This window comes from Acanthopagrus latus, chromosome 23, assembly GCF_904848185.1.
Source record: "Acanthopagrus latus isolate v.2019 chromosome 23, fAcaLat1.1, whole genome shotgun sequence".
NCBI classification, from domain to species: Eukaryota; Metazoa; Chordata; class Actinopteri; order Spariformes; family Sparidae; genus Acanthopagrus; species Acanthopagrus latus.
In genome coordinates, this window is record NC_051061.1 from 17,927,567 (window position 1) to 17,949,158 (window position 21,592).

Genomic DNA, 21,592 nt, shown 5'->3' on the forward strand with positions numbered 1-21,592 from the left:
TGCCTCTACTGTACAATATTATAAAGTTGAAGACATAGGTGCAAAGTGGTTTATGACAGTGGAGTAGGGGTGGGCAACACATGTCCCATCTACTTTTCTACTTTTCAGGTGAATTCACAGAGACTGTGGTTATTTAATGTCATCTTGCTTCTGTTTTCAGACTAGCAGATCTGTGCTACTGGGACATCACGCTGATTGGACAATTACTGCATGTGGGTAGTTCCTCAGGTTAAATTCGCAAGCTATTCAAAGTCTGGCGTCAGGCTACAGGACATTTCGAAGTGGAGGAAAAAGATTGGAATTCAGATCGTAGATCATGATTGAGATCGAATAATCTGTAATATTATTCTTTGGCCTGCATTGCCCAACCCTACGGTCAAAAAGGAGCAGGACTAAGCGCCACTTGCCACAAAGCATCTTTTTTTTTTTCACTTTGACTTTGATGCGCAGGGCAGTGACAGGGTGGTATCACTTTAAGAAAATGGCAAATTCCCTTATTCACCCCGACAGCTCTGTTCTGACTGTTACTGTCAGAGTAAAGGTGGAGAAGCAGTTGCCTCCTCACAGCTTCAGCTTCCATATCCGAGAGAAAACCGGCGTGAGCTTCCAAGGCCTGCTGAGGATTTGGAGAGGTTGACAGGTGAAATAACTGCCAGCCATGGCAAACAGGCACCAGGCGCTCACCAAATGTTCAGTACGAGACACATTTCTACAAGCGAAGAATGGAGGGAGGAACAGGAGGGAAGAGAAGGAGGAGGAGTATGTGCATACCAAGAGGCCTTCATGTTGATAATGCATCTCATGGAAGAAATTAGAGGACGAGGGAAGGATGAAAGAAGGAAGTGTGTGTTTAGAGAGACGCGGCAGGGATGGGAGGAGTTGGATGAGTTTGGGGGTGTACGCAGCTCGGGTGAGGCAGGGATTAGGTTTGGGTGTCCATCTGTTTAGCTACTTAAGCATCATGCATTTCCCCCGATTCTAGAGAGGGCAATGAAGCTTAATTAAGATTAATCAGGCTGTTGCACGTACAGCTGCTGTGTTAATGCAAGAAGACAAATACTTGATTGAACCCCGATTCACCAGCGCTCCACACACGACCTCCACTAGGGCTAAAATGTTTAATTAATTAATCAATGGGTCAAAAAAATTAGCGGGAACAGTTTGATAATGAAGTGCTTAGTGAGATCTGAGTTAAATTCAGCTTTCCAAATTTGAGGATTTGCTGCTTTCGTAATTAACGGTTTTATATCGTTGTAAACTGAATCCATTCAGACGGCTCGTCGGACAAAACAGGCAATCTAGAGATGTCGCCTTGATTTCTGGGTATTAGCAGTGATCATTTTTCTGACACTTTATGACACATTTTCTGGCAAAACTATTAGCCACTTGGCTGCAAAATGATGAACTGATGTGCCGTTCATGAAAGATAATTGCCAGTCGCAGCCCTGGCCTTCACCACCGCTCTGTCCGATGAGGCAGACATATGAAAGGCAAATAAGAATCAAACATCCATCTAACCTCACGCTCAAGCGCAGAGCTCAGCCGAGGGAGCTCCTTCACTCAATACTACGTAAATGATTTCAGGGTGATGAGATGAGACGAGATAAAAATATCCGGGCTGCTCTGTCCTTATTTAGCAAAACAGGCCCACCGTGCAGAGCGCAGGCTGAGCGGCATGTGGTGCTTTATCAGTGCTGGTATTACCGCTGCTGTTCAGAGAGGCAATGAGGGGATTGGGCAACCTTATCTTCCAGTGTCGTTGAGTCAGGAAGGCATTTTGCTAAGCACCACCTTCGCTGCCTGTCTTGGGGGCCGAATGTACCCTTATGAGGAACAACCGTGTGGCGTGTTTGCGTGTACAAACAAGTGTGAACAGTCTTATCATGTCTGACAAGAGAGCTACATGGGCAAATAAAAAAAGACTTGGAATCAACGGCAATTAATTAGGAGATTTAGGGATTAGAGGGGAAGGCAATACAATTAGCCGGGAGAACTGTCTTGAGACACCAAAGCAGTTTAATCCCAGGTTCTGGGATTGCTGATCCAGCTGGTTATAGTCTGAAAATGAATACATGGGTCTCTGTTGTGCTGAAGGACACGTGGCAGGTGGGGCTCAGTCCATCTCACCTTGAGGACAGTGATGTTCCAGGCGTAGCTCTCCATGGCCTTCTGAAGCTTGCGGCCTTTCAGACCTTCCTTTGCTCCAATACGATGCAGGTCCTCGTGGAAGTCCAGACCTGGAAACACACACAAACACACGCATGTGATATGGCTTAGTCTTAGTTCACTTGTGTGTTTATTTCATGAGGATTATTTAGGTTCATGTGACTTTTCTTATCTGTGGAGGACGGGTTCCCCCCAGAATAGACTCCATAACCGTTTGGAGTGGATCTGAATAAAGGGATTGAATTTTTGTCACAATTTTAACAATGCAAGTTTTTTTTTTCTGTTTTTGTTTTTTTGACATTTTGGTTATTTTCTCAGAGAATAATGCATGGATTTTAACCAGGCATATTGAGGTGGCTGGTATATATGTATTTGATGTGGATCTAAATTAAAATCTGGATTTAGTAGATTAAAACGTGTTTTATTGGATACTGTATTAGGCTTGACTGGATTGGAGGGGACTGTTGGACCTTGGCAGAGTTAGACGCTCTACTGAGTGCCATTACAGTTACTCATATTGTTTTGTTCGTCCGATTGGTCAGCTCACACATGCCTGAGCTAACCCTGGTAACAACAACAGAGCAGTCAATTCTTTCATGCCAAAGGAGCCGCTGAGCATAACTGACGAGGCGTTTTAGGAGCAGTGTATTCTGTGGGAGAGAAGAGCTTCCATTGGTGCCGACTATGACTTTTTTAACTTTCAAGATCTTTTACATGCAACATGACTGAAAGGAAGAGACAAAAATAATACTCATCCTTTAATTATACTGTTAACAATTTGCTTGCTCCTTTTTACCACATAATCTGCAGAACAAAAGGCATCCAGTCAGCTCCTCACGAGCACCTTAATGACCACAACAGCAGCTTACCATACAATGTGCTGTGTTGCTAATAGGGCTAAAATTGAGGTAGTGCAATGCAAGCTAACCTTTAATTGGTCTATCAGTAGCTTCATTTAGCCCTGGCAGACCATTACTAATCCTCTAGGCTTTAAGAACAAGCTCCTCCTAATGCCGTATGTCTCAGCCTGCTTGTCAGTCTGTCACCGACAGCTGACCTTACATCACTCCACTCTTGATTCGTCGCAAAGACATTGGCGAAACATAAGATGCAATAAATCACAGAAGCCCCATCTCACGAGTCATTCATTCTTGAGTCCTCAGCTCTTTTACCAAAAACTAGTTGACAGATACGGCACCTTGAGAGAAGTCTTTAATTAAATTGATTTTCGTTGAAGAGCCGGAGAATTAGCTCAGCCCGGTGGCAGACTCCGGCTTCTTTTTAGAAAAATAACTCCAGACTCCATCCCGAATGACATTTCCCAAAGGGTAGATATAACATGCTTGAAAGAGAGCTTTTAAAATATTGAACAATCATATGTCAGATTCAATTTGCATGATAAAAGAGTGACATGCTCTCCCCATGTAGTCGTGCAACTACATTGTCTGGAACTACACAAAACCATTATGTTGTTGTTCTTAGAGGCTCCTGATGATCGCTCATGGGCTAAAATGTTCAAGTGCCTACAAGCATGTGTACAGTATACTGATCTTTTCTAAACAAATCCCTCAAGTCTAACTCCTGTTCAAAATACTTTGATTCACTTTGCTCATATTTTCTGAACTACATTAAAACACATCCCGACCCGCAGCGCCAAGTGCAATCCTGCAACCTGACGTCACTGTATGTTCAACATTTACTCCAAAAATAATCTCCAACAGGCTGAAAACAGATCTAAAAAAATATATGTGGCCTCAGTGGACATCAGACCCTGCAAAAAAAGACCCAGGTCCCCAGCTGTCTTTAATTTCCATCATATAATTGGTGATGTACAGCCATTGCAGAATATCTGTTTCAGAGCCTGAAAGTTGTGTTAACAGGGTTTAGGTCTGATTTGATCTTGTAATCTGGTGTAGTTAATGGGCCGCTGCTGGTGCAGAGCTGAGCCAAGCTCGGTGATCACAAGACTTGGGCAGCGAGGCAGGCAGAGAGCTGAATGTGAGATGGAATTAGCTGGAGGCGTCTTGTCGCAATACAGCCTCTTCAAGCATTTAATTTCCCAATTATTAAGCTTTTCATTCCCCCCCAACAGTCGCACAGTTGCTGTCTCCTAAACTCTGAGAAATGTGAGTTAATAAACAAAAAGTGGGCCCCATGGCGCACTCAGGAGAGACAGGAGCGCATGCTTTACTTCTCTTGTGGAAACAGAAAGACAGAGAGTATGAGTGCTCAGACAGACAAGGACAACAACATGTCTTTTCTGACTAGACACACACACACACACACACACACACACACACACACACACACACACACACACACACACACACACACACACACACACACACACACACACCTCGGTAAAGCCGTGCAGTGTCTACATAGAGCAGAGAGGGGTTTGGGGTTTTTTTGCCTTCATGAGTTCTGCAGCAGCCCCCTCTTACACACCAAATACACATGCACACAAAATAGACAGCTTCAGCCGGAGAGAGAAAAGGTAAGTAAATAATAAAATCAAACAGAATCTCCAAACAGGGTCTGATGAAAAGAAATGATGAAAAAACAAAGATGGGGGGAAAATGGGGGGTGGGATGGAGCTGCATACAGTCTGATCAGCCTTTCAATAATTTATCTTGAGTCATACACACTGCAGAGAGGAGGAATATCATCGCTGCAAACAGAAAAATTGGATTTTCCTGGGAAACAATGACTGTACAAAGCCAAGGAAGACAAAGGAAGAGAGAGATGTCTTTATCCCTTGGATTTTCATGGTAATGGAATCCACATGGAGTGGCCTCAAGCCACACGAACACATCTGAGGTGGTCAGTCGGAGTCTGTGCACGGATGGAAAACATCAATAAATAAGCACAGTCAGGCTTGCAGGAGCGCTGCAGTTCTCTGGACTCACACAGTGAGCTTGCACCTGTTCCAGGGCCTGGTTAACGGTAGCTGCTGTTCTACTAGCACCTATAACTCACTCTATAACACCCTGTCTCTCAGAGAAGCCGTCCACACTGTACTCTCAGCAGCAATTTAAGGTAGCTGTGGCGCACGATCACAGAGTGCTTTTCTCTGGACTGTGTAGGCACACAGCAGGCTGACTGACATCTCACTCCGATGTTTGTTCTCTTGTGGGACGAGTTACAACTGTATCATCTTTTTTTGGTACGTGGGGTTTGTAGACATAACAGAACACTGAGCGGGTGTGATCATACACAGTATCTGCAAGCTCCTGTGTTTGCACACAGAGCCTACAGTCAACACAGTCCTTTACACTGGAAGTCATTTGATTGCATGTTTTGTACGTCTTGTGACTTTCCACTTCCTGCTCACCTGTGCTCCCAGAGTTCTAGTTCCATCCTGTGTTCCTGTGCTCCTCCCCAGCCTCATTTTCCCTCCACACCTGTCTCACATCAGCCTCATTAGCACTGCTTGTCAGCTCCTTTACTGCTCTCCCTGGTTTCCCATATTTCTTCCACTCAGTCTTCTCACCTGCGTTTCTCCGCCTCTCTCCACCTGCTCCTCATCCCCTCATCAGTCTGGTTTGTATCCAGTCATTAGTTCAGCCTATGACTGTTTAGTTTTCTTGGTTCTACTTGTTTTTTTGTTTTTGTTTTGTTTTGTTTTTTTGATGCCTGCCATTTTGTTACTTGCATTTTTTTAAATTTTGCATCGTTGGACTTTTTGTTTTTCAGCTCATTATTAAAGCTTGCTTTTCTGTTTCGGAGATTTATGCATATTTATGCACATTTTCAGTGTGATAATGAATCACACATTTCAACATAAAATATCAGATAACTTATTATACAGAAAGTAATTGTTTTATTGTAAAAGTTCAACTGAGGAAGTTTCATGTTGATATAGTTAATTTGTATTATTCATACGTTTTTCTCTAAAAAATGTATGGAATTTTATAATGCATATATTTAAAGGCTTATTTTCTCACAATGAGTTTATGAGGGGCTCAGAAATGAGGAGTTTTTACAGATAAAAGCATTAAAAAGCATCTATGCTTGCAGCTTTTCTTTCTCTTTTTGCCATTTTGTCACCATTTAATCATGGAACACTGTGTTTTGGACTGAACACATTACTGAAATGGTTCTAGTGGACATTTGGGAATGAGAGAGGACAGATATTGTAGAGTCTGATGCACTACCGACACACCCAGGCACTTTACTGGTGAGTCGGGAAAACTTTGCACATTGTTGATTGTTTGGTGGTTGACTGCACTGACATGATTCACATGAATGGAGTCACGAGAATCTAAACTTTCCAACAATGCGTGGAGTTAGCGAATTTGCTTAGCTGTGTTTGTACTGTTTTTAAAAAAAAATGTCCGAAACTAGCTCAAGCGGTTAACTGTAGTTCCCTGAATGTAAACAAAATGATGGCTATTTTCAAACAGCCGCCATACTTGCTGAGATGCATTGAGCTGAATACGGACACAGAAGCCCGGGAACGTGTTTAAAATGTTCGCAAAAACAGCTGAGAGAAAATCCTCACTTGAGAAAGCTCCTTATAGAAACTACTGGAGCGAAGGCGAGTTAGGAGGAATGGGAGTTGTGCTTTCTATGCAGATTAGATATGCATATGGCCAGTGTAAATAATATGCGCACAGACACAAATACACAGCGGTAGCATCTGGAGGTGCCGGAGTGTGCATCCCAGCTGTCTATCCAGTCCCCCATTAGCGGCGTATGTGATGGCTGGCCATCAATAGTGCCCAGGGGGAAGGGGGGGTCATCTAGCACCTCTCCATCCTCATCAACACGTCAGCTTCGTTGCCCAAATTAAACTGATTAGCTGCAATGATGACGGGGCATACACCGAACGCAGGAGGGAGAGAGGAAAAAAGGGAGGAGGGGCTGCTGTAAAGTAAGAGCTGCAGCAACCCAAAAATCTCCAGCTCTGTAAGTGATGAGTCTGCCGAGGTGCCACTCATTCCACGTGGCTTAAATTTAAGATGAAAGGCAGGTGAGGAGGTAAGAGGTTAGTTCAGGTTCCCTTCATTTCAGATGGCAGCCTGCTCGTCATCGTGATTATGGCCTTGTCACAACAGCATTTAGCTGATGAGCAGAGCACACTTTGACTGGCCGGTGCAGGAGGGTCGGGTCCAATCCAAGGCCTTAGATTAAGCTTAGAGGCAGCACACTCACACTCACACACACACCACTCCAATCGCATATTCCCTCTCCAACGCTGACAGCCCGTCCTCTAATAACACCTTTTGCTGCTTCTCACACAGCCATTACGCCAAAATTATACCTTTGGCTTCGGGATCGATCATATGGACAAAACCCTCAATTCCATGCAAATCCACCATCTCGCTCCTGGTGTGCCTCTGCTCTCTGGTTCTCTGTCTGTGTTCAGGGCAGTTGCTATTGTCATTGTCAGTCTGCCGTAATCATATGGCTGATGAGATGGCTTTTTGAAGGGTGCATTCAGGGCTTGTCAGTCTATCAAAAGTGGTAAATTCATGCTTTCGCAGCCATCAGAGATATGCAATATTGTGCTGGGGAGTCATTATTTCATCCCAGTGTCTTCCTTGTTTTTTCCTGCCCTCTAGAAGATTAGAAATGCTTATAATAAATGCGAAACAGGCTAAACATGACAAGGATGATCGAAAGAGGGATAAAGCCCATTTGGGAAGATGGGTTGTGTTGTGTATCATTTGCACAAAGAGACTGGTGAGCCTTTAGGTAGCATCTCATTACATCGTTTGATTGTAAAATCTGATTGATGTAGCTTCGCCCAACCCTCTCAGTCGTTCTATTAACTGCATATTCAGTATTAGAAAGGGTTAGGCTTAGTATTAGGATTACGTAAGTTCAACTGTTAATGTCTGTGCCTCACATATTTTGCAAACTGTTCATCCACCCAATGAAGTGCAGTGTTGAATTTGTTACAATTTGGACATGTAACATTTTCAGCATTCATACATTTTGAATAAACAGTGAACTTCTCTCTGTGTAGCAACAGTGGCGTCGCTTTAGTGCTCTGGCTTCACGGCTAAGCAGACTGAGGCTGGGCTCACCCACAATTCCTCTCACGTGATCTCATGGGGAAGCAGACGTAAACAACATGGAGATCTGTGTGGTGTAACAACTTGCTGTAGTAACAAGTAACAGTGAGGAAAAAAAAAAACCCAAAACAGATGGTTAAACGAGTCTGTATGATCGAGGAGACATGGTAAACCTGTGTTTTCTATTCTAACAGTAGTATGCTAGGTAAGGTTAGCCTAAGGGGATGAAATGTTTACAGATCTCTCATTGATTGTTGTGGTCCAGATGGTAAATTATTAATATCACACATGTTTGATATTACCGGGGCGGCCCGATGAGTCTGAGAGCACTTCAGGAGGATGAAGATTAGATCTGTAAAGCCCTCACATTACCAGATAATATGAGCCCTACAGCATGTTTTGAGCAAACACTGCACCAGTCAATCTAAATTTGTTAAATTAATGTCTGTATCAAGACGAACTCACATTTGCATTTTGCATCAAAATGGCACTTGAAAGAATTCTGCATATATGCAAAAAGCAAAAGCAGCACCAGATATACAGCCAACAGAGACCCGATGAGTCAGGATGCAGATGGAGAGGACAAAGAGCTCTGAGCCGAGGAGTGGGCCCGAAGTGTCTGCATTCATATCGTAAAGTAATTACATAATTTAACGCAGGGGGGAGATTATTACTGCTGATCTAAAACTGTTGACTCACAGAGCGGGAATATTTCACCTTAATTTCCACATCAAGCATTTTTCCCTATCTTGAAATGCTTTTAATTAATATCGAAGCTAATTTACTGTATATTTGCCTCTTTGTGCTTGGAACTGTTATATATTAGCACCAAGAAAAGCATTATTAACAATTTTGAGAGAAAAAACTGTTCAATTATTTGATGAAACACTGCTGTTAGACTGTCAGTTCTGTTTTCTGAGCCAATGTTTTCATCTCCTGAGGCCAACAAGGTTAAATTACATTTAAAGTTTAAAATTGCTGTCTCACAGTTTTAAATCGAGGCAATAGGTTACATCATATAACTTTTCTTACGCATATAAAGTAAAGTAATTGGATTCAGTAAACAGAATCGGGGCCGTTGTTTCCTTGGAGGCCACATTATGATGGTAAAAAATAAAAAGCTGCAATTTGTGCATGATTTTTTTTTTTTTTTTTTTTTCCCGCCTCACTTATCGCAATGAAAACTTCCACAACCTGTGACGAAATATCTGGAAGCATGAATGAACACACAGCAGCTATGTGCATTTAAGAATGGTGGGGGTTTGGACTGAGGCATGTGTTTCAGTGCCGGGGGCAGAGGAGAGGGGGGTGATAGGGAAAGTGCTATGTTTGGCATGCAGCTGAGGCCCCGCAGGGCTGTCGCTCCAACCCTCCGTCTCATTCTATCATTCTTACGTAATGCTGCACTTATGTGAAAACCTTGTAACTCCAAATTTAGGAATTTCCATGTTCTCGCCTCAGTTGGATTGTGGGGATTACACGCTCCTTGAGAAAACGCTGCAACCCCCGGGCTTTTGAGGGGCTTTTAACAATTAACCACTTTCAACGAGCGTGCTCGAGAGGCGTGAAACAAAGCCATTTCCTCACTGTACCTCCTGAAAATTTGACATATTGGGAGTACAAGGTTTTCACCTGACAGCAGCAGTAAGCCGAGTATCAATCTCTGGTATCCAGATACTGACACTGCTGTGAGTGTGTCTGCTGTGTGGGGTTTAGGCTCTGCTTAACTCCCCAGTCATCGCCTTTGAAGATGCCTCCAGCTCGGGGCTGTGGAACCTCGGAGCCAGGGGACAGCTCTGTGATTGAAGCCCCGGAGTTGAACCTACATCCCTGGGTAATTGCGCCATACGAGTATCAGCTTGGCTTGTCGTGGTGTGGGGAATGAGGCATATGCCTGCCTCTGTGTGACACCCGGGAGTAAAGCTGGGCATGGCAGGCTTAAATTGGCTTATCGGCCTCAGGATATTGGGTTGGCATGTGCCAGTGACTAAGCCCTCCCCATCTACACTGGTTTTATGATACACAAAAACACACGACAACAGCACACAAAGTACAAATAGCTTTCAATGTTTACATCAGCCTGAGAAAAGTCCTTATTCTGTATCGTTAATATTTGTTTCATTCAATCTTTTGTACTGCTGCTCCCTAATAGTCGACTTAACAGATGAGAGTCTTAGTCAACCAAGTTTTCATTTATCCTCTAGTCCGAGGAATGAAAGCCATCACATTCCATTTCAGGAGCTGTGCATCGTTGCTTGGGCTGGGATGAAAGTATCAGGGGGGTGGTTGCAGAGAGGTGAAGAAGTGAGCCATCTAGGTTTATTCTTATTTCTGTAGCAAAGTAGTGATGGGGCAGGATGTATGGATCGGGTAGCTACACTGCCGTTAGCTAGTAAATCTCAGAAATGCAGCTAACCTGGGGGAGAGTTGGTGTTTACGCTGCTAGCACGAGAGCTCTGGACAGCCAGGACTGATTTATTCCCCTGGTTTTAATAACAAGACTTGTGTGATGTAATACTGTGTTGAAATGATTAACACAATGTTTATTCTCCCCGCTGGTTGTTCAGACACTTTCAGAATAGTCCTGTTACAGCTTTTGCTGCTGGCGTTGTTAAGATGTGGCTCGCTTCATCCGTGCCTTTAAAAATAGTCATTTGAATAACTGAATAAACATCGTAAACGTGCAACCAACTAGACAACTAACGTCTTCATCTGACGAGATTCTTCAGTACTGGAACGTGAGATAAAAACATGCAAAATGAAGATGTCACTATTGAAACAACACGATGTGCTCCTCCTATTTGAGGAGCTCTTCTGCAAAGGCGCTGCTGCGGAGTAGAGAAGCAAAGGCAAATGAGGGAACAATTAGCGCTGAGTGCGAAAGAGGCCGGAGAAGACAAGCCATTGGTTCTCTTGATTTGAAGCTATTCCTCTCCTAATGATCTTATTATGGTGAATTTCATGCTCTACCCTAAAAGGCTGGACCTCTTACATCGAGCACCCTTTTTAAAAATGCTGTACTCAATTCTCCCCTTTTCTCTCTGTTTAACCGTCCCTCCCCCTCCCACTCCACAATCTTCATTTCTCTCCTCTTCGAAAATGATGCTCATGGCGTCTGTCCTCTTCTTTTTTTTTCCGTAACCCGTTTGTCCGCGTGGCTGGCTGATTGTTTTCACCTGCCCACCGACATGAAACTATCTGGCGCTGACTCACTGATGATGGCCTGTTCTATTGAGAGCAGTGACCGCTGTTGATGTTGATGGAAATGCTGCAGCAGCAGAGAAACTACGCTCTTTCTGTCAGGCCAGAGAACAGGACACGTAACATGTTCCAAGGCTACAGACGTGTGTTCTCGCAGCACGTGATTAATCTCATCTGTACAGAAAGCAGAGGAGCAGAAAATACTTTCACCTCAGCTGAATTTTCAATGCTTTGCGCATTATGGTCTGATTTCTCTGGAAGAAATTAAAGAACTATGCCAGTAAGTCAGATATTTTCATTCATCTCTGATACACTTCCAGTCCTTGATTCATGAGTCATTTTCCTCACAGCAGCAGAGAGATCTACCTCAACCTGCCTCTTTCATGGCGCCGACAGCAAAAACCAACCAGTTATGATCAACGTGTTCTGCAGTGTAGAAAACAGGGCACATGGGCATGACCTTTGAATTTGGACATCAGTATTTGTTCACCGCACATACCATTCACCTTCTTATTTTATAATAAATATGAAAGGGTTCAGAATTAAAAATATTTTGCACATGATGCTGTGATGCAGCTGCTATCTATGAAAATCTGCACAGCTCCATACAGCAGAAAAGACAGATCTATGCTGGATAGCCTTCAATGTTTTCAGCGAGACATCACTCAACCTGATGTTACAGGCGGAGCGGCAACCAGCAGCAATAAGAGTGATGTTAGGAAGTGCCCCATTAAGCTTTTCAGAGGAAGAAGCCAATCACTGGGACGAAGAACTCAAGATGTGTTGCTACCCTGAACACCTAACAGGATTTTCATTTGGTTGTTCAACTCGGGCTCTTTTCTTACCTTTGATTTTCGTCTTGCTAGTACTCAAATGTGGAAACACGTTAAATTGCATCCTACTAGAAAATGTAGCGGATGAACAGGGATGGTGCATCCGAGGACGACGTGCGTACCTGCCCGTTGTGCTTGCGTGAGCTTGGAGTAGACGACGTCAGCTGACTCGATCAGTGTTCTGCTGGTCTGGATCATCTAGAAGACAAAGAAAGACATGTAGTTGATTTCAATCATATCTCAACATCATACTGATGAATTCCAGGAAGGAAACACATCCGTTAAAATGCTGATGCCGACGTTTCTATCTTAGTACAATGTTTAGCTTTACTGATTTAATCCCCTCAATACCCAGGGCTCTCTTTCAAGTGGATTTAGGCTCTTAGCTGTTAGATGTCTCTTAGATGTTTACAGACACACTGACAATTGAGTCTTAACCCAATTGAGGCAACATAGCTGTCATGTAAACATCTTTATCTGATTATTTTAATTGGGGAAAGATCATAATCAGAGGAAGCAGATTCTTCCCAATTAATTGGGCGTGTAAACAACACAGTTCAGATTGGTTTTGCCTTGTTTGTAAGTACAAGAGGAAAGATAGATACAATTTATGACAAAAAGCTGAATTGAAAGCGGTGTCTGTTTTGTACGTTTAGTATTACAGCCACATAAATGCAGGATTGAACTCGACAGGCTTGAAAAAACAAAACAAAAGCAGGCCTTAAGATGTGCATCAGTTTACAAAATGTGCCTCAACTGAATGTCTTTTTCCTTTTCTGCTGTGTAATCTCACCACAATGTATAAAGTGTACTCAGAGACTAAGTAATTATTCATAAGATCTCCAACTATTTTGATAATAATGTTCAAGCAGAAAAAAAAAAAACAGTTTTAAGTTTTCATTTGAGAATCTACTTCTACATTACAATGGATTTAATAATTCTGGCTTCTGGACAGAACAAAACTAGACACGTAATTGTGCTCCAGGATATTGTGATGAGCCTCTCTCAGTGTTATCTGATGTTCTATTGACAGAATGATTGAAAAATGACAGATACTGATACCCAATAACAAATAATTGCTGCAGCCCATTTATTCACACAATATTTGTTCCAGCATCATTTGGTATACAGTTATAATCCCCTCTTCACAGTTTGTAAATACTTTAAGACATATCCCTTATTTGTGTCAAAATACTTGGCATATATAGCAGATTCTAACTATTGCTATAAAAAGGACACTTCCTTATTTTCACCTCGACCAACACAACACTGTGTAGTGACTACACAGATGATGTTTAGGGCTCAGACTACAGTGTAGCCTGAGCCCTAAACATCATCCCACAGGCTGAGGAGGACCAGCTGGACCAGCCCTGCAGCACCGAGGAGGAGGCTAATGAAGTTTCACACTCCTGTTAGCAGCAGGACAGGAAGTGGACAGTTATACAATGTGCGTGCATGTGTGAGAGTGTGTATGCCTTTCCTTGTTCTGTTATTCTTATACAGCTTCGGGTGCAGACAGTTTTGTACAATGAGCTCATCGCAGACAGTCCCTTCATTCAGGGGATGGTTTCACCCCAGCTAATTTGAATATGCAGGATCCTTGATGACTGATACATTAAGTATTTGATGAACCTGCATTTCTGAGAATTTCAGCAGCCCCCAGGAGAATGACTGGGTGTGCAGTGAGCTGTATAAGCAGGGGAGAGTCACTACAATAGTGAAAGTAAGACAGAGAGCAAATATTTCCGATAGCGATAATTAAGATTCTGCAGTCTGATTTGAAAACGGCATCTCTGCCTGCTCGCTGTGGCGGATGTCTTCCTGTGTGCCTGATTGGGTGTTGGTGCACGAAATGGTGAGAGTCACTTCCTCGCTCGAAATCTCACCGATCTGACATCAGCCTTTGATGGAGGAAACTGACTGTTGCTTGCTTTTCTCTCAGCGCAATATTTACCTCACTGTAAACACATCATAGTGCACATACAGTATATAAATGCACCGGCATATGTGTGTGTGTGCAAGCTTGGCTGGCCTGACCTCTGGAAACAGAGCTCCAGTGTGCTGAAGCATTGTTCAGCTCAGGGTCACAACGTTGACTGGCTCCCGCCCACACGAGGGTGACTGAGGACGCGCACTGCACACTGATACGCTACAGTAAATGGCCTGCTGTTGGCAGCCGTGCTCCTGTGAAGTCACATGCATTTAAACACGCACATAGACGTACACTGGGGCCTCTGTTTTTGAGCGGGGCGAGTACCAACAGGCCAATCTGTGGGAAGCAAACACAAACACGCTGACCAGGCCCGAGCCTCAGGGCCAGGCCATAGGTTAATGTGCATATACATTAAGAATAAACTTAAAGGAGCATTAATATGTGCAAATGACAGACGGGCGAAAGTAATCGGCCCTTGTTATGTGGTTGTGGCTTGACGTAACATAATTCAGTGTGAAAGAATACACTTGTAGCAGCATGTTTTCTATGATTCCCCTTTTGAATTTTGTTTTCAAAGGCTTGAATCTGCATCCTCTGTTCTCTAAAACCCCTAAAATATGGTTTCTGAAGCCCGTTTCCTGCTTGTCCCAATAAAACTTCTTCTGTGGACTGGAGCGTGACAGTTGTTCTGACAGTGCCAAGCCTCTAGCCTGGTGCGAACCCTCATAAAAGCCAGAGCAGACTCTATTTGGATCCGCGCATCGCGTTGCTGCTGATGTCACCGCGCACGCCTGTAGGTGTCGGATGCCGGAGCAGCGCGGATGCAAAACAACATTGTTCTCCACTCGTGACCCACTTCACCAGCTCCCCGCCAGGCCTCACAGGACGGGAGAGGAAAACAGCGGGTGGTAACTAATTACAGTACTCCAACGCCCTTTTGGGCCGTGCCAATGTCAAGTGGTGAAAAATGCAGTGTTCTTGTAAGAGAGGAGGCAGGGCGGAGAAGGACATGTGAAATTACACAATGAGTAACTGCAGCTTGACCATCCAACCGGATAAAATGGTGGTTTTAACCCCCCCTCAAAAAAAAAAAAAAAAAAAGGGATTTTGTGTGTGTGCAGGTTATTTACCATGTCGTAGGCATTGAGCACTTTGCGCAGCAGCTCAGGCACAGGACCCTGAGCTTCCATGGTGGGGTAAGTCTCGCTCAGGTCCACTGTCACCCTTAGCGACCGCTCACTGTTCATCAGCCAGGTAGAAACCGTCAGGATACACTGCTTCATGTTGGCTGCCGGCGTCAGGCCACAGAGCTCCTTGAAGGACACCATGGCATTCTGGGAAAAAAAAACCAAAAAAACAAGATGAAGTACAGCAATTTGGGTACCATGGCAGTCTATGGACGCTTTAGGTATCTATAGAAAGTCTTTACAAAGCATGAACCTAAAGCTGTAATGTATTATATTTGACAATATGTGGGATGCTGTTGCCTTTTGTGTATGTGTCTCTGGAGCAGTCATCTAGGGAAACTCATCGTGTCAGATGCCCTCACTTGAGGTAAAAGCAAAACAAAAGTCTCATCATTTTCAAAATTGGCATGTTTTGAAAGGTGTAATCAAAAAATGTCATCGAGTAATCCAATTTTACATTTTTTACCAAATCCCGGGTGATTACAGTTACTTATTTTTTGTCATCTGACAATGACATAATCTGTTCCGACCCAGCCCTGTCTGCACCGCGTCTCATCCCCGTCTCTTTGTCCTTGTGCTGTGTAGCTGCCAAAACAATATGTTTCTGTTTCAATGAAAGTGACCAAAGCAGCTGTCAAACGCAACCAACTAAGGCAAATTCCTGTTGAGTTATTGTTCTTGGCAAATGAAGCGGTTGTGGCCCTGATGGAATGGCAAATATTGCAAAAACTCTTTTCTGCAGACGACCTTGAGCGAGGCGCTTTAATGAGAGCGATCGTGATACTCCCTCAGAAACAAGATAAGATAGCAGCCGAGCGTTTGTCTTGGTGACAAAAAAATCGGTTTCCCATAATGTCAGTCTGCTCATTCAAAAAGCCCAGAGACTGTGGAGCCAAACTTCTGACCACATCCTGAGAGCGCTAAGATCATTCAGTTACTCATCGCTCCCTTCCTAAATTTCTTCTTTTTTCTCACGTTTTTTCCGTTAGTGTTTCCACACACAGCTCTGTATTCATCTCTCTTCACTCTCTCCAAGCATCCATCTTAAAACAATCAAATCCTCAGGCAATAAAAGAGCATTCTTCTCCTCATATTCCTCTTTGTACATGAACAACTGGACATTCTAGCCGTCTGCTCCTGGATAAATAAAGACATCTCCATCTCAACATATCCTGTTTATTTAATCTGGGAATGATAGCAAATCTTATTTTCCATCAGGGGCGGCTGTAGCTCAGTGGAGTCACAAAGTGATTCGAAAACCTTGAACTCCTCCTCTCCCCATGTTGTAGTGCCCTTGAGCAGAACTAAATCTCACCCTATGTATGTGTCACTTTGGACAAAAGCCAATCTGCCATATTGATGTCATGTAACGTCACACCTTCAGTTTATGCCAAATACAAAACACATTTATGTGTTTTGCGAGCTCACAGTCATGTTTTCCTCCTCACTAAACCCTCTGCGTCGCAAACACCACTAGTCATTTTGAGTTCGCTGTCATTGGTGGCAGCACCGTGTTCAACGGCAGCTTGTCAGCCTAAAGACACTAAATTAAAATGAATTCAGGATACGCTGCCAGCCTCGCTTTCTATCCGTTTCGCTCACTCATCATCAATCCAGGGCCGGCCGGCTTTCCAGTCCACCGACGCCACAGTTTCTGCATGTCTGGGTTCAGAAGCTTTGCAGCCCCAGCAACCAAACAACTTCCTCTCAGTGCGTTTCATTCTTCTGCCATCATGGGAATTCAAGCAAACCAAATCAGGCCCACTCTTTCTCACACAGCACAACATCAGTTAGCTTCATTAAAAAACGAGAGCGTGAAAGTGGGAGGTGAGAAATGAGCAGGGACAGTGAAAAAACAGCTATCTGAGCCGAGGCACGGCGGACCAAGTCTGCAAGGAGTCAGTGCGATGAGATGAGAAGGACTGAGGGAACACAGGCCAGGTAAGAGAACCTGAGAAAGAAAGAGATGCGGGGGGGGGGGGGAACAAGCCACCGTTGGTACTTTGGAGTCCAACCACATACTCTGCACTCTGCAGTGTGGGAACCAGCTGTCTCCCTGGGCTGGACCTCCAGGCCTGCAGAAAAATCCACCTCACCGCCCCCCCCTACCCCAGAGGATGTGCTGTCACTGCGGGGCCCGACCTTCCTGTAGACTGAGAGGGTGGCCAGGGGACAAAGCCGGTATCCGAATCTGTATGCGGAGCCTCAGCCACAGTTAATACCTCTTGGGCGGCTGAACACAGCGCCAAAGAAACACAATGGTGGAAGTGGGACAGCTATGGGGCTCCGGATTAACAAAACAGCGTGTGAATCTGTGTGTGAACTCCGAGCATGTGGGACCGCATGTGTTTACGTCTGAGCCGACGTTATTAGCATTCATTACGCTTTGTATAATTCCACGCATGTGTGCGAGGGACCACATGCGCGAATATTTTTTTCGATAACTGCGCAATAAAAGCCACACCGTGATGTTGGAGAATACCAACGAGAGGCTTGTGTTTTTAATTACCCACTCCCCCTTCTTCTCTCCCCTTCCTACATTCCCCAAATGAGAGCTCTGTGTCCGGTTACAACACCGCTTTTGTTTCTTTTTGCTCCTCTCACTCGCTCGCTCGCTCGCTCTGCCTCTATCTGTATATCTCGCCCCTCTTTTTTTCTGGCTCACAGTACTGAGTGGTTGTGAATGTGCCCATGAAGACACACATACTTTTCAGCAAATATAAAGAAACACCAGCGTCCACCGGCTCCATCAACACTTTATAAGGTTCACGGGCAGCAGCACTCAAAGGACTTCATTCAAGACTTTTAAAATAAATAATTGATTTTCTGCCTAGATCTACATATGGCAGATACATGGCAGCTCAGTTGCCATGTATCTGCCTACTGGTCAGTGTTTATGGATGTCCCTCAGTCTGTTTAATAGTCCAGCTTGCTCATCTTTCTGTTATTATTCAAAGCAGACCACCTAGAAGCTTTGCTGTTCAAGGATAAAAAAGGGAGTCTTAAAAGAGCTTCGTGAGGTGACATAACCCTTTTGATGGCAACATTTAAAGTGTGGGTGTGCACTGCTTTCATGGGTACACTTGTATGCAATGTTATCTGGGGTTTTAATGGTAGATAAGATAGTTCTTTTTCATTTTAATGTCCAATCTTGGCTTCGATTCAGGGGTGGTGAAGCTTCCAGAACTGGCCCGGTTGTCGCCTTCTGGGTTGCTGGCTACAGGCCCTCCTTCTGCCCTCCAGCTCCGGCCGGATCCAAGGCGCCAGGCTGCACACAGCTGGCCTCTACAAAGCTTTCACAACTATCCACATTTTACATTTAAAAGGCAAAGGACTAAATAAAGAAAGACCCCCATTTATCCCCTTTAAAGCCCCCTCTCTATTTCACCTTTTTTATTTATTTCATCAACTTTTATCTCTTCCTTTCAAAAGGAAATATTTACATTTCAAACCTGAGGACTGAGGTTTGGGGAGGAGTGGTGGCGACAGTGTTGTTTGATCAGGTTAAAAGACACCAATCACAGCCAATCGTACAGCGCCACCCTTCATGTAAGCCAGCAGATCTGGTCCTGAATTTATTAGAATAATTATTAGATTTAGCTTTTTATGAGAGAGATAATTATAAGCTTGTTATTTCCACCTTTAGAATAAGTAAGTTGATTCACAGAGTGTCACAAAAGTTAACAAGTGTCATGGCTTGGCTATGTCAGATTTACTTTATCCACCACCATCCAGAACCCATCCGGATTGATTTTTTATTTTTTACCATCCTGCAGTGAAATTGTCCCTAAATTAAAATGTAGCTCCATTAGGCCACTCTACTATCATCTGTAGTTGTTGGTTAAATGTAGCTATAAGCATTTAAGACTTTAACCTCAAAACTGTACTTGTTGTGTTGTCACATTACACTTAAGTTCACTGTTTAAGGCTTCATGCTACTCTGAATAAACTCTCAGTCCTGCTGTGTGTTGTCATTAGCTCGGTTAGCCCTGTAAGCCTGTTAGCTCTGTAGCTATTTGTTCACTTAGCCAACCCACCGAAGGACTCTGGCGCCCATTGCTCACAATTTAGCCGTATCAGATGAAGCTGAGGTTGCCTCCACCATCGATAATGAGTTTACTGCGTAATTTTGGAAGTAGGCCAGCCTGCCAGTTATTCTGACATCTACATTGTAAAAAGAGAGGTAACTGGTAACAACATAAGACAAAATCAGCGCAACACATTTTCCACCATGCTCTGGCTGACTTCACAGTGAGCCACATTCAGTACCTTAATTACAAAATACTCCCATGGGGACCCAATCGGAGGAAAGATCAGGACTAAATGATGACTAAATCTTGAGAGATCCATTTGTCATTGATTTTTAAACTGCTTTAATTGTGCCAAAAAATACCTTTGATTAGTGAGGAAACATAATTAAGTATTCACACACTCTAAATTTAATGATTTTACTTGAATTATCTTACTCGTATCGCTTTCAGACTGCAATGTACCAATGTTACTACCTCTGAACTTACAGAATCAAGTTAACCTCCTGAACACACACATATTTCTCTCAGCACTGGGGTCTCAAGGAGGAGAATGGTCCTCTTTTAGAACATGCCTATTTCCACAACTCAAAAATGTATGACAGCATGCCACAGGATCTCTAATCACATCCCTGCTTATTTACCTTGGTCTGGTCTCTTGTTTGCTGTGCCATCAGACTGAGGTTACTGCTTACAGACTGACAGACTTTGGTATTTATGACGTTAAGTACATAAAAAGGAGTGTGCTTCTGGAGGAACATGCCTGTGGATTTTGCAAGACGTCATCATTATATATTTGATTTTGTTAAGCCTGCAGCCCGCCAACATCGGCTGGTCTTGCACAGGTCAGATTACTTGAGAAATTAGATTAAGGCAGGAAGAGAGGATTATATTCATTGTATGGACAACACAGGATTTACAGCACTACCGATCATTTATTTTGCATTGTTTGATAAGAGGGTTCTTTAAAGTATTTAATCAAATATGTAAGTAATCTTGTTAGGTGATTTGATTATCTTTTAAAAACATTTTAAGCAGCACAAATCGATCGATGTTGTTGTCTTTTATTGTTTTTTTCGACTCCTTAACACAATTCTATTAATACAGATTCACCCGAGGCAGACAAAGCACTGTTGATGGAGTCCTGTCAACAGTCAAAAGTGCACAACAAGATTATTTTAATTTTGTTAGCTGTCAGGAAAGACAAGAGCCCGAAACTCTAAACTGACAACCAAACAACACAGCACTTGGCATGTAAAGGCTCATTGGCTTGCCCTTTGTTGTAATTTGTGGACCGAGGAAATGAGACAAGCTTTGTATCACACCCTTCAGTCATCATAAACAAATTATATATGCTCCGAGAGGCCTCTGCCACTGGTCACAAGCCAAATATACACCGAGGTTACTAATCTCCATTTGCTCATCTAGAGGACTTTTGAAGTAGTGTGCTAAGTGCCTAGCAACCCCGTCCTTTCCTATGGGCAGTAATTGTCCCTCATTAATGATTACACTATTCATAAACCTCATAATTGTACAGCAATGTCACTTTATTACCCCTCTCTTCTGCAACATTAATAGAGCACAATTAGCGGCAAGCCTCTATCCACAACAGCAAGTGGAATTAGTCCAATCAGAAACACTTAGATCAGTTTAGGCCTATTGAAAGAAATGAAAACGAATGCAGTGTGATCTGGTGGAAAAAAAAAAAAAAACCTTCTACACCATTTCAGATCCTTACATAAAACTCAATAGGCAGTTAACCATGAAAGTAAGTGAATACTTTTCTGTTCTTTAGTCTTTTACCATTACTGTAAATTAACTTAAAATTATGCTAAAATGTTCTGAATACCATGTGAATTGCTCAGCAAATTCAAGGTCTGCAATGACTTTGATGATCCTGGTCTCTTTACCCTTGCTCATTTACATAAAAACTTTTACAGGCACAAAAACTATTGTATAGTACAATAAGCTGTTTCCAGTTACACTTAGTTTTCGCATTTGATTTTGGGGCATCAATTATCTACTCCATACTGTTCAGTTAAAATTGGCAGCAGTGTGCACTTTGTTTAAAAAAGAAAATGTGAGTTACAGGATCTGTGAATGGCTCAAGAGAAGTCTCAACAGTTATTAAATTTAAAAAGATGCCCATTAACTTCACAAAATAGAAATAAAAAGGTAATCAAAGTTTTGGACCACAAACACACTAATGAAAGATTGATCT

At 43.2% G+C, this 21,592-nt stretch overlaps 1 protein-coding gene and 1 long non-coding RNA gene across 2 annotated transcripts in view; one reads left to right on the forward strand and one right to left on the reverse strand.

Moving 5' to 3' along the window:
• Positions 1-21,592, reverse strand: part of si:ch211-210g13.5 (inactive phospholipase C-like protein 2) — a 67,338-nt gene that overhangs the window by 3,585 nt on the left and 42,161 nt on the right. Inside the window, exons 3-5 of the mRNA XM_037088901.1 lie at positions 15,287-15,490; positions 12,346-12,421; positions 2,128-2,237 (exon numbers count right to left, since the gene is read on the reverse strand). Of these exons, the coding sequence (XP_036944796.1) occupies positions 2,128-2,237; positions 12,346-12,421; positions 15,287-15,490 (390 nt within the window). The remainder of the gene's footprint in view (positions 1-2,127; positions 2,238-12,345; positions 12,422-15,286; positions 15,491-21,592) is intronic.
• On the forward strand, positions 15,499-21,083 carry LOC119013968. The gene is made up of 2 exons (XR_005072862.1): positions 15,499-17,284; positions 17,380-21,083. It is a non-coding gene; the product is annotated as an uncharacterized LOC119013968 (long non-coding RNA).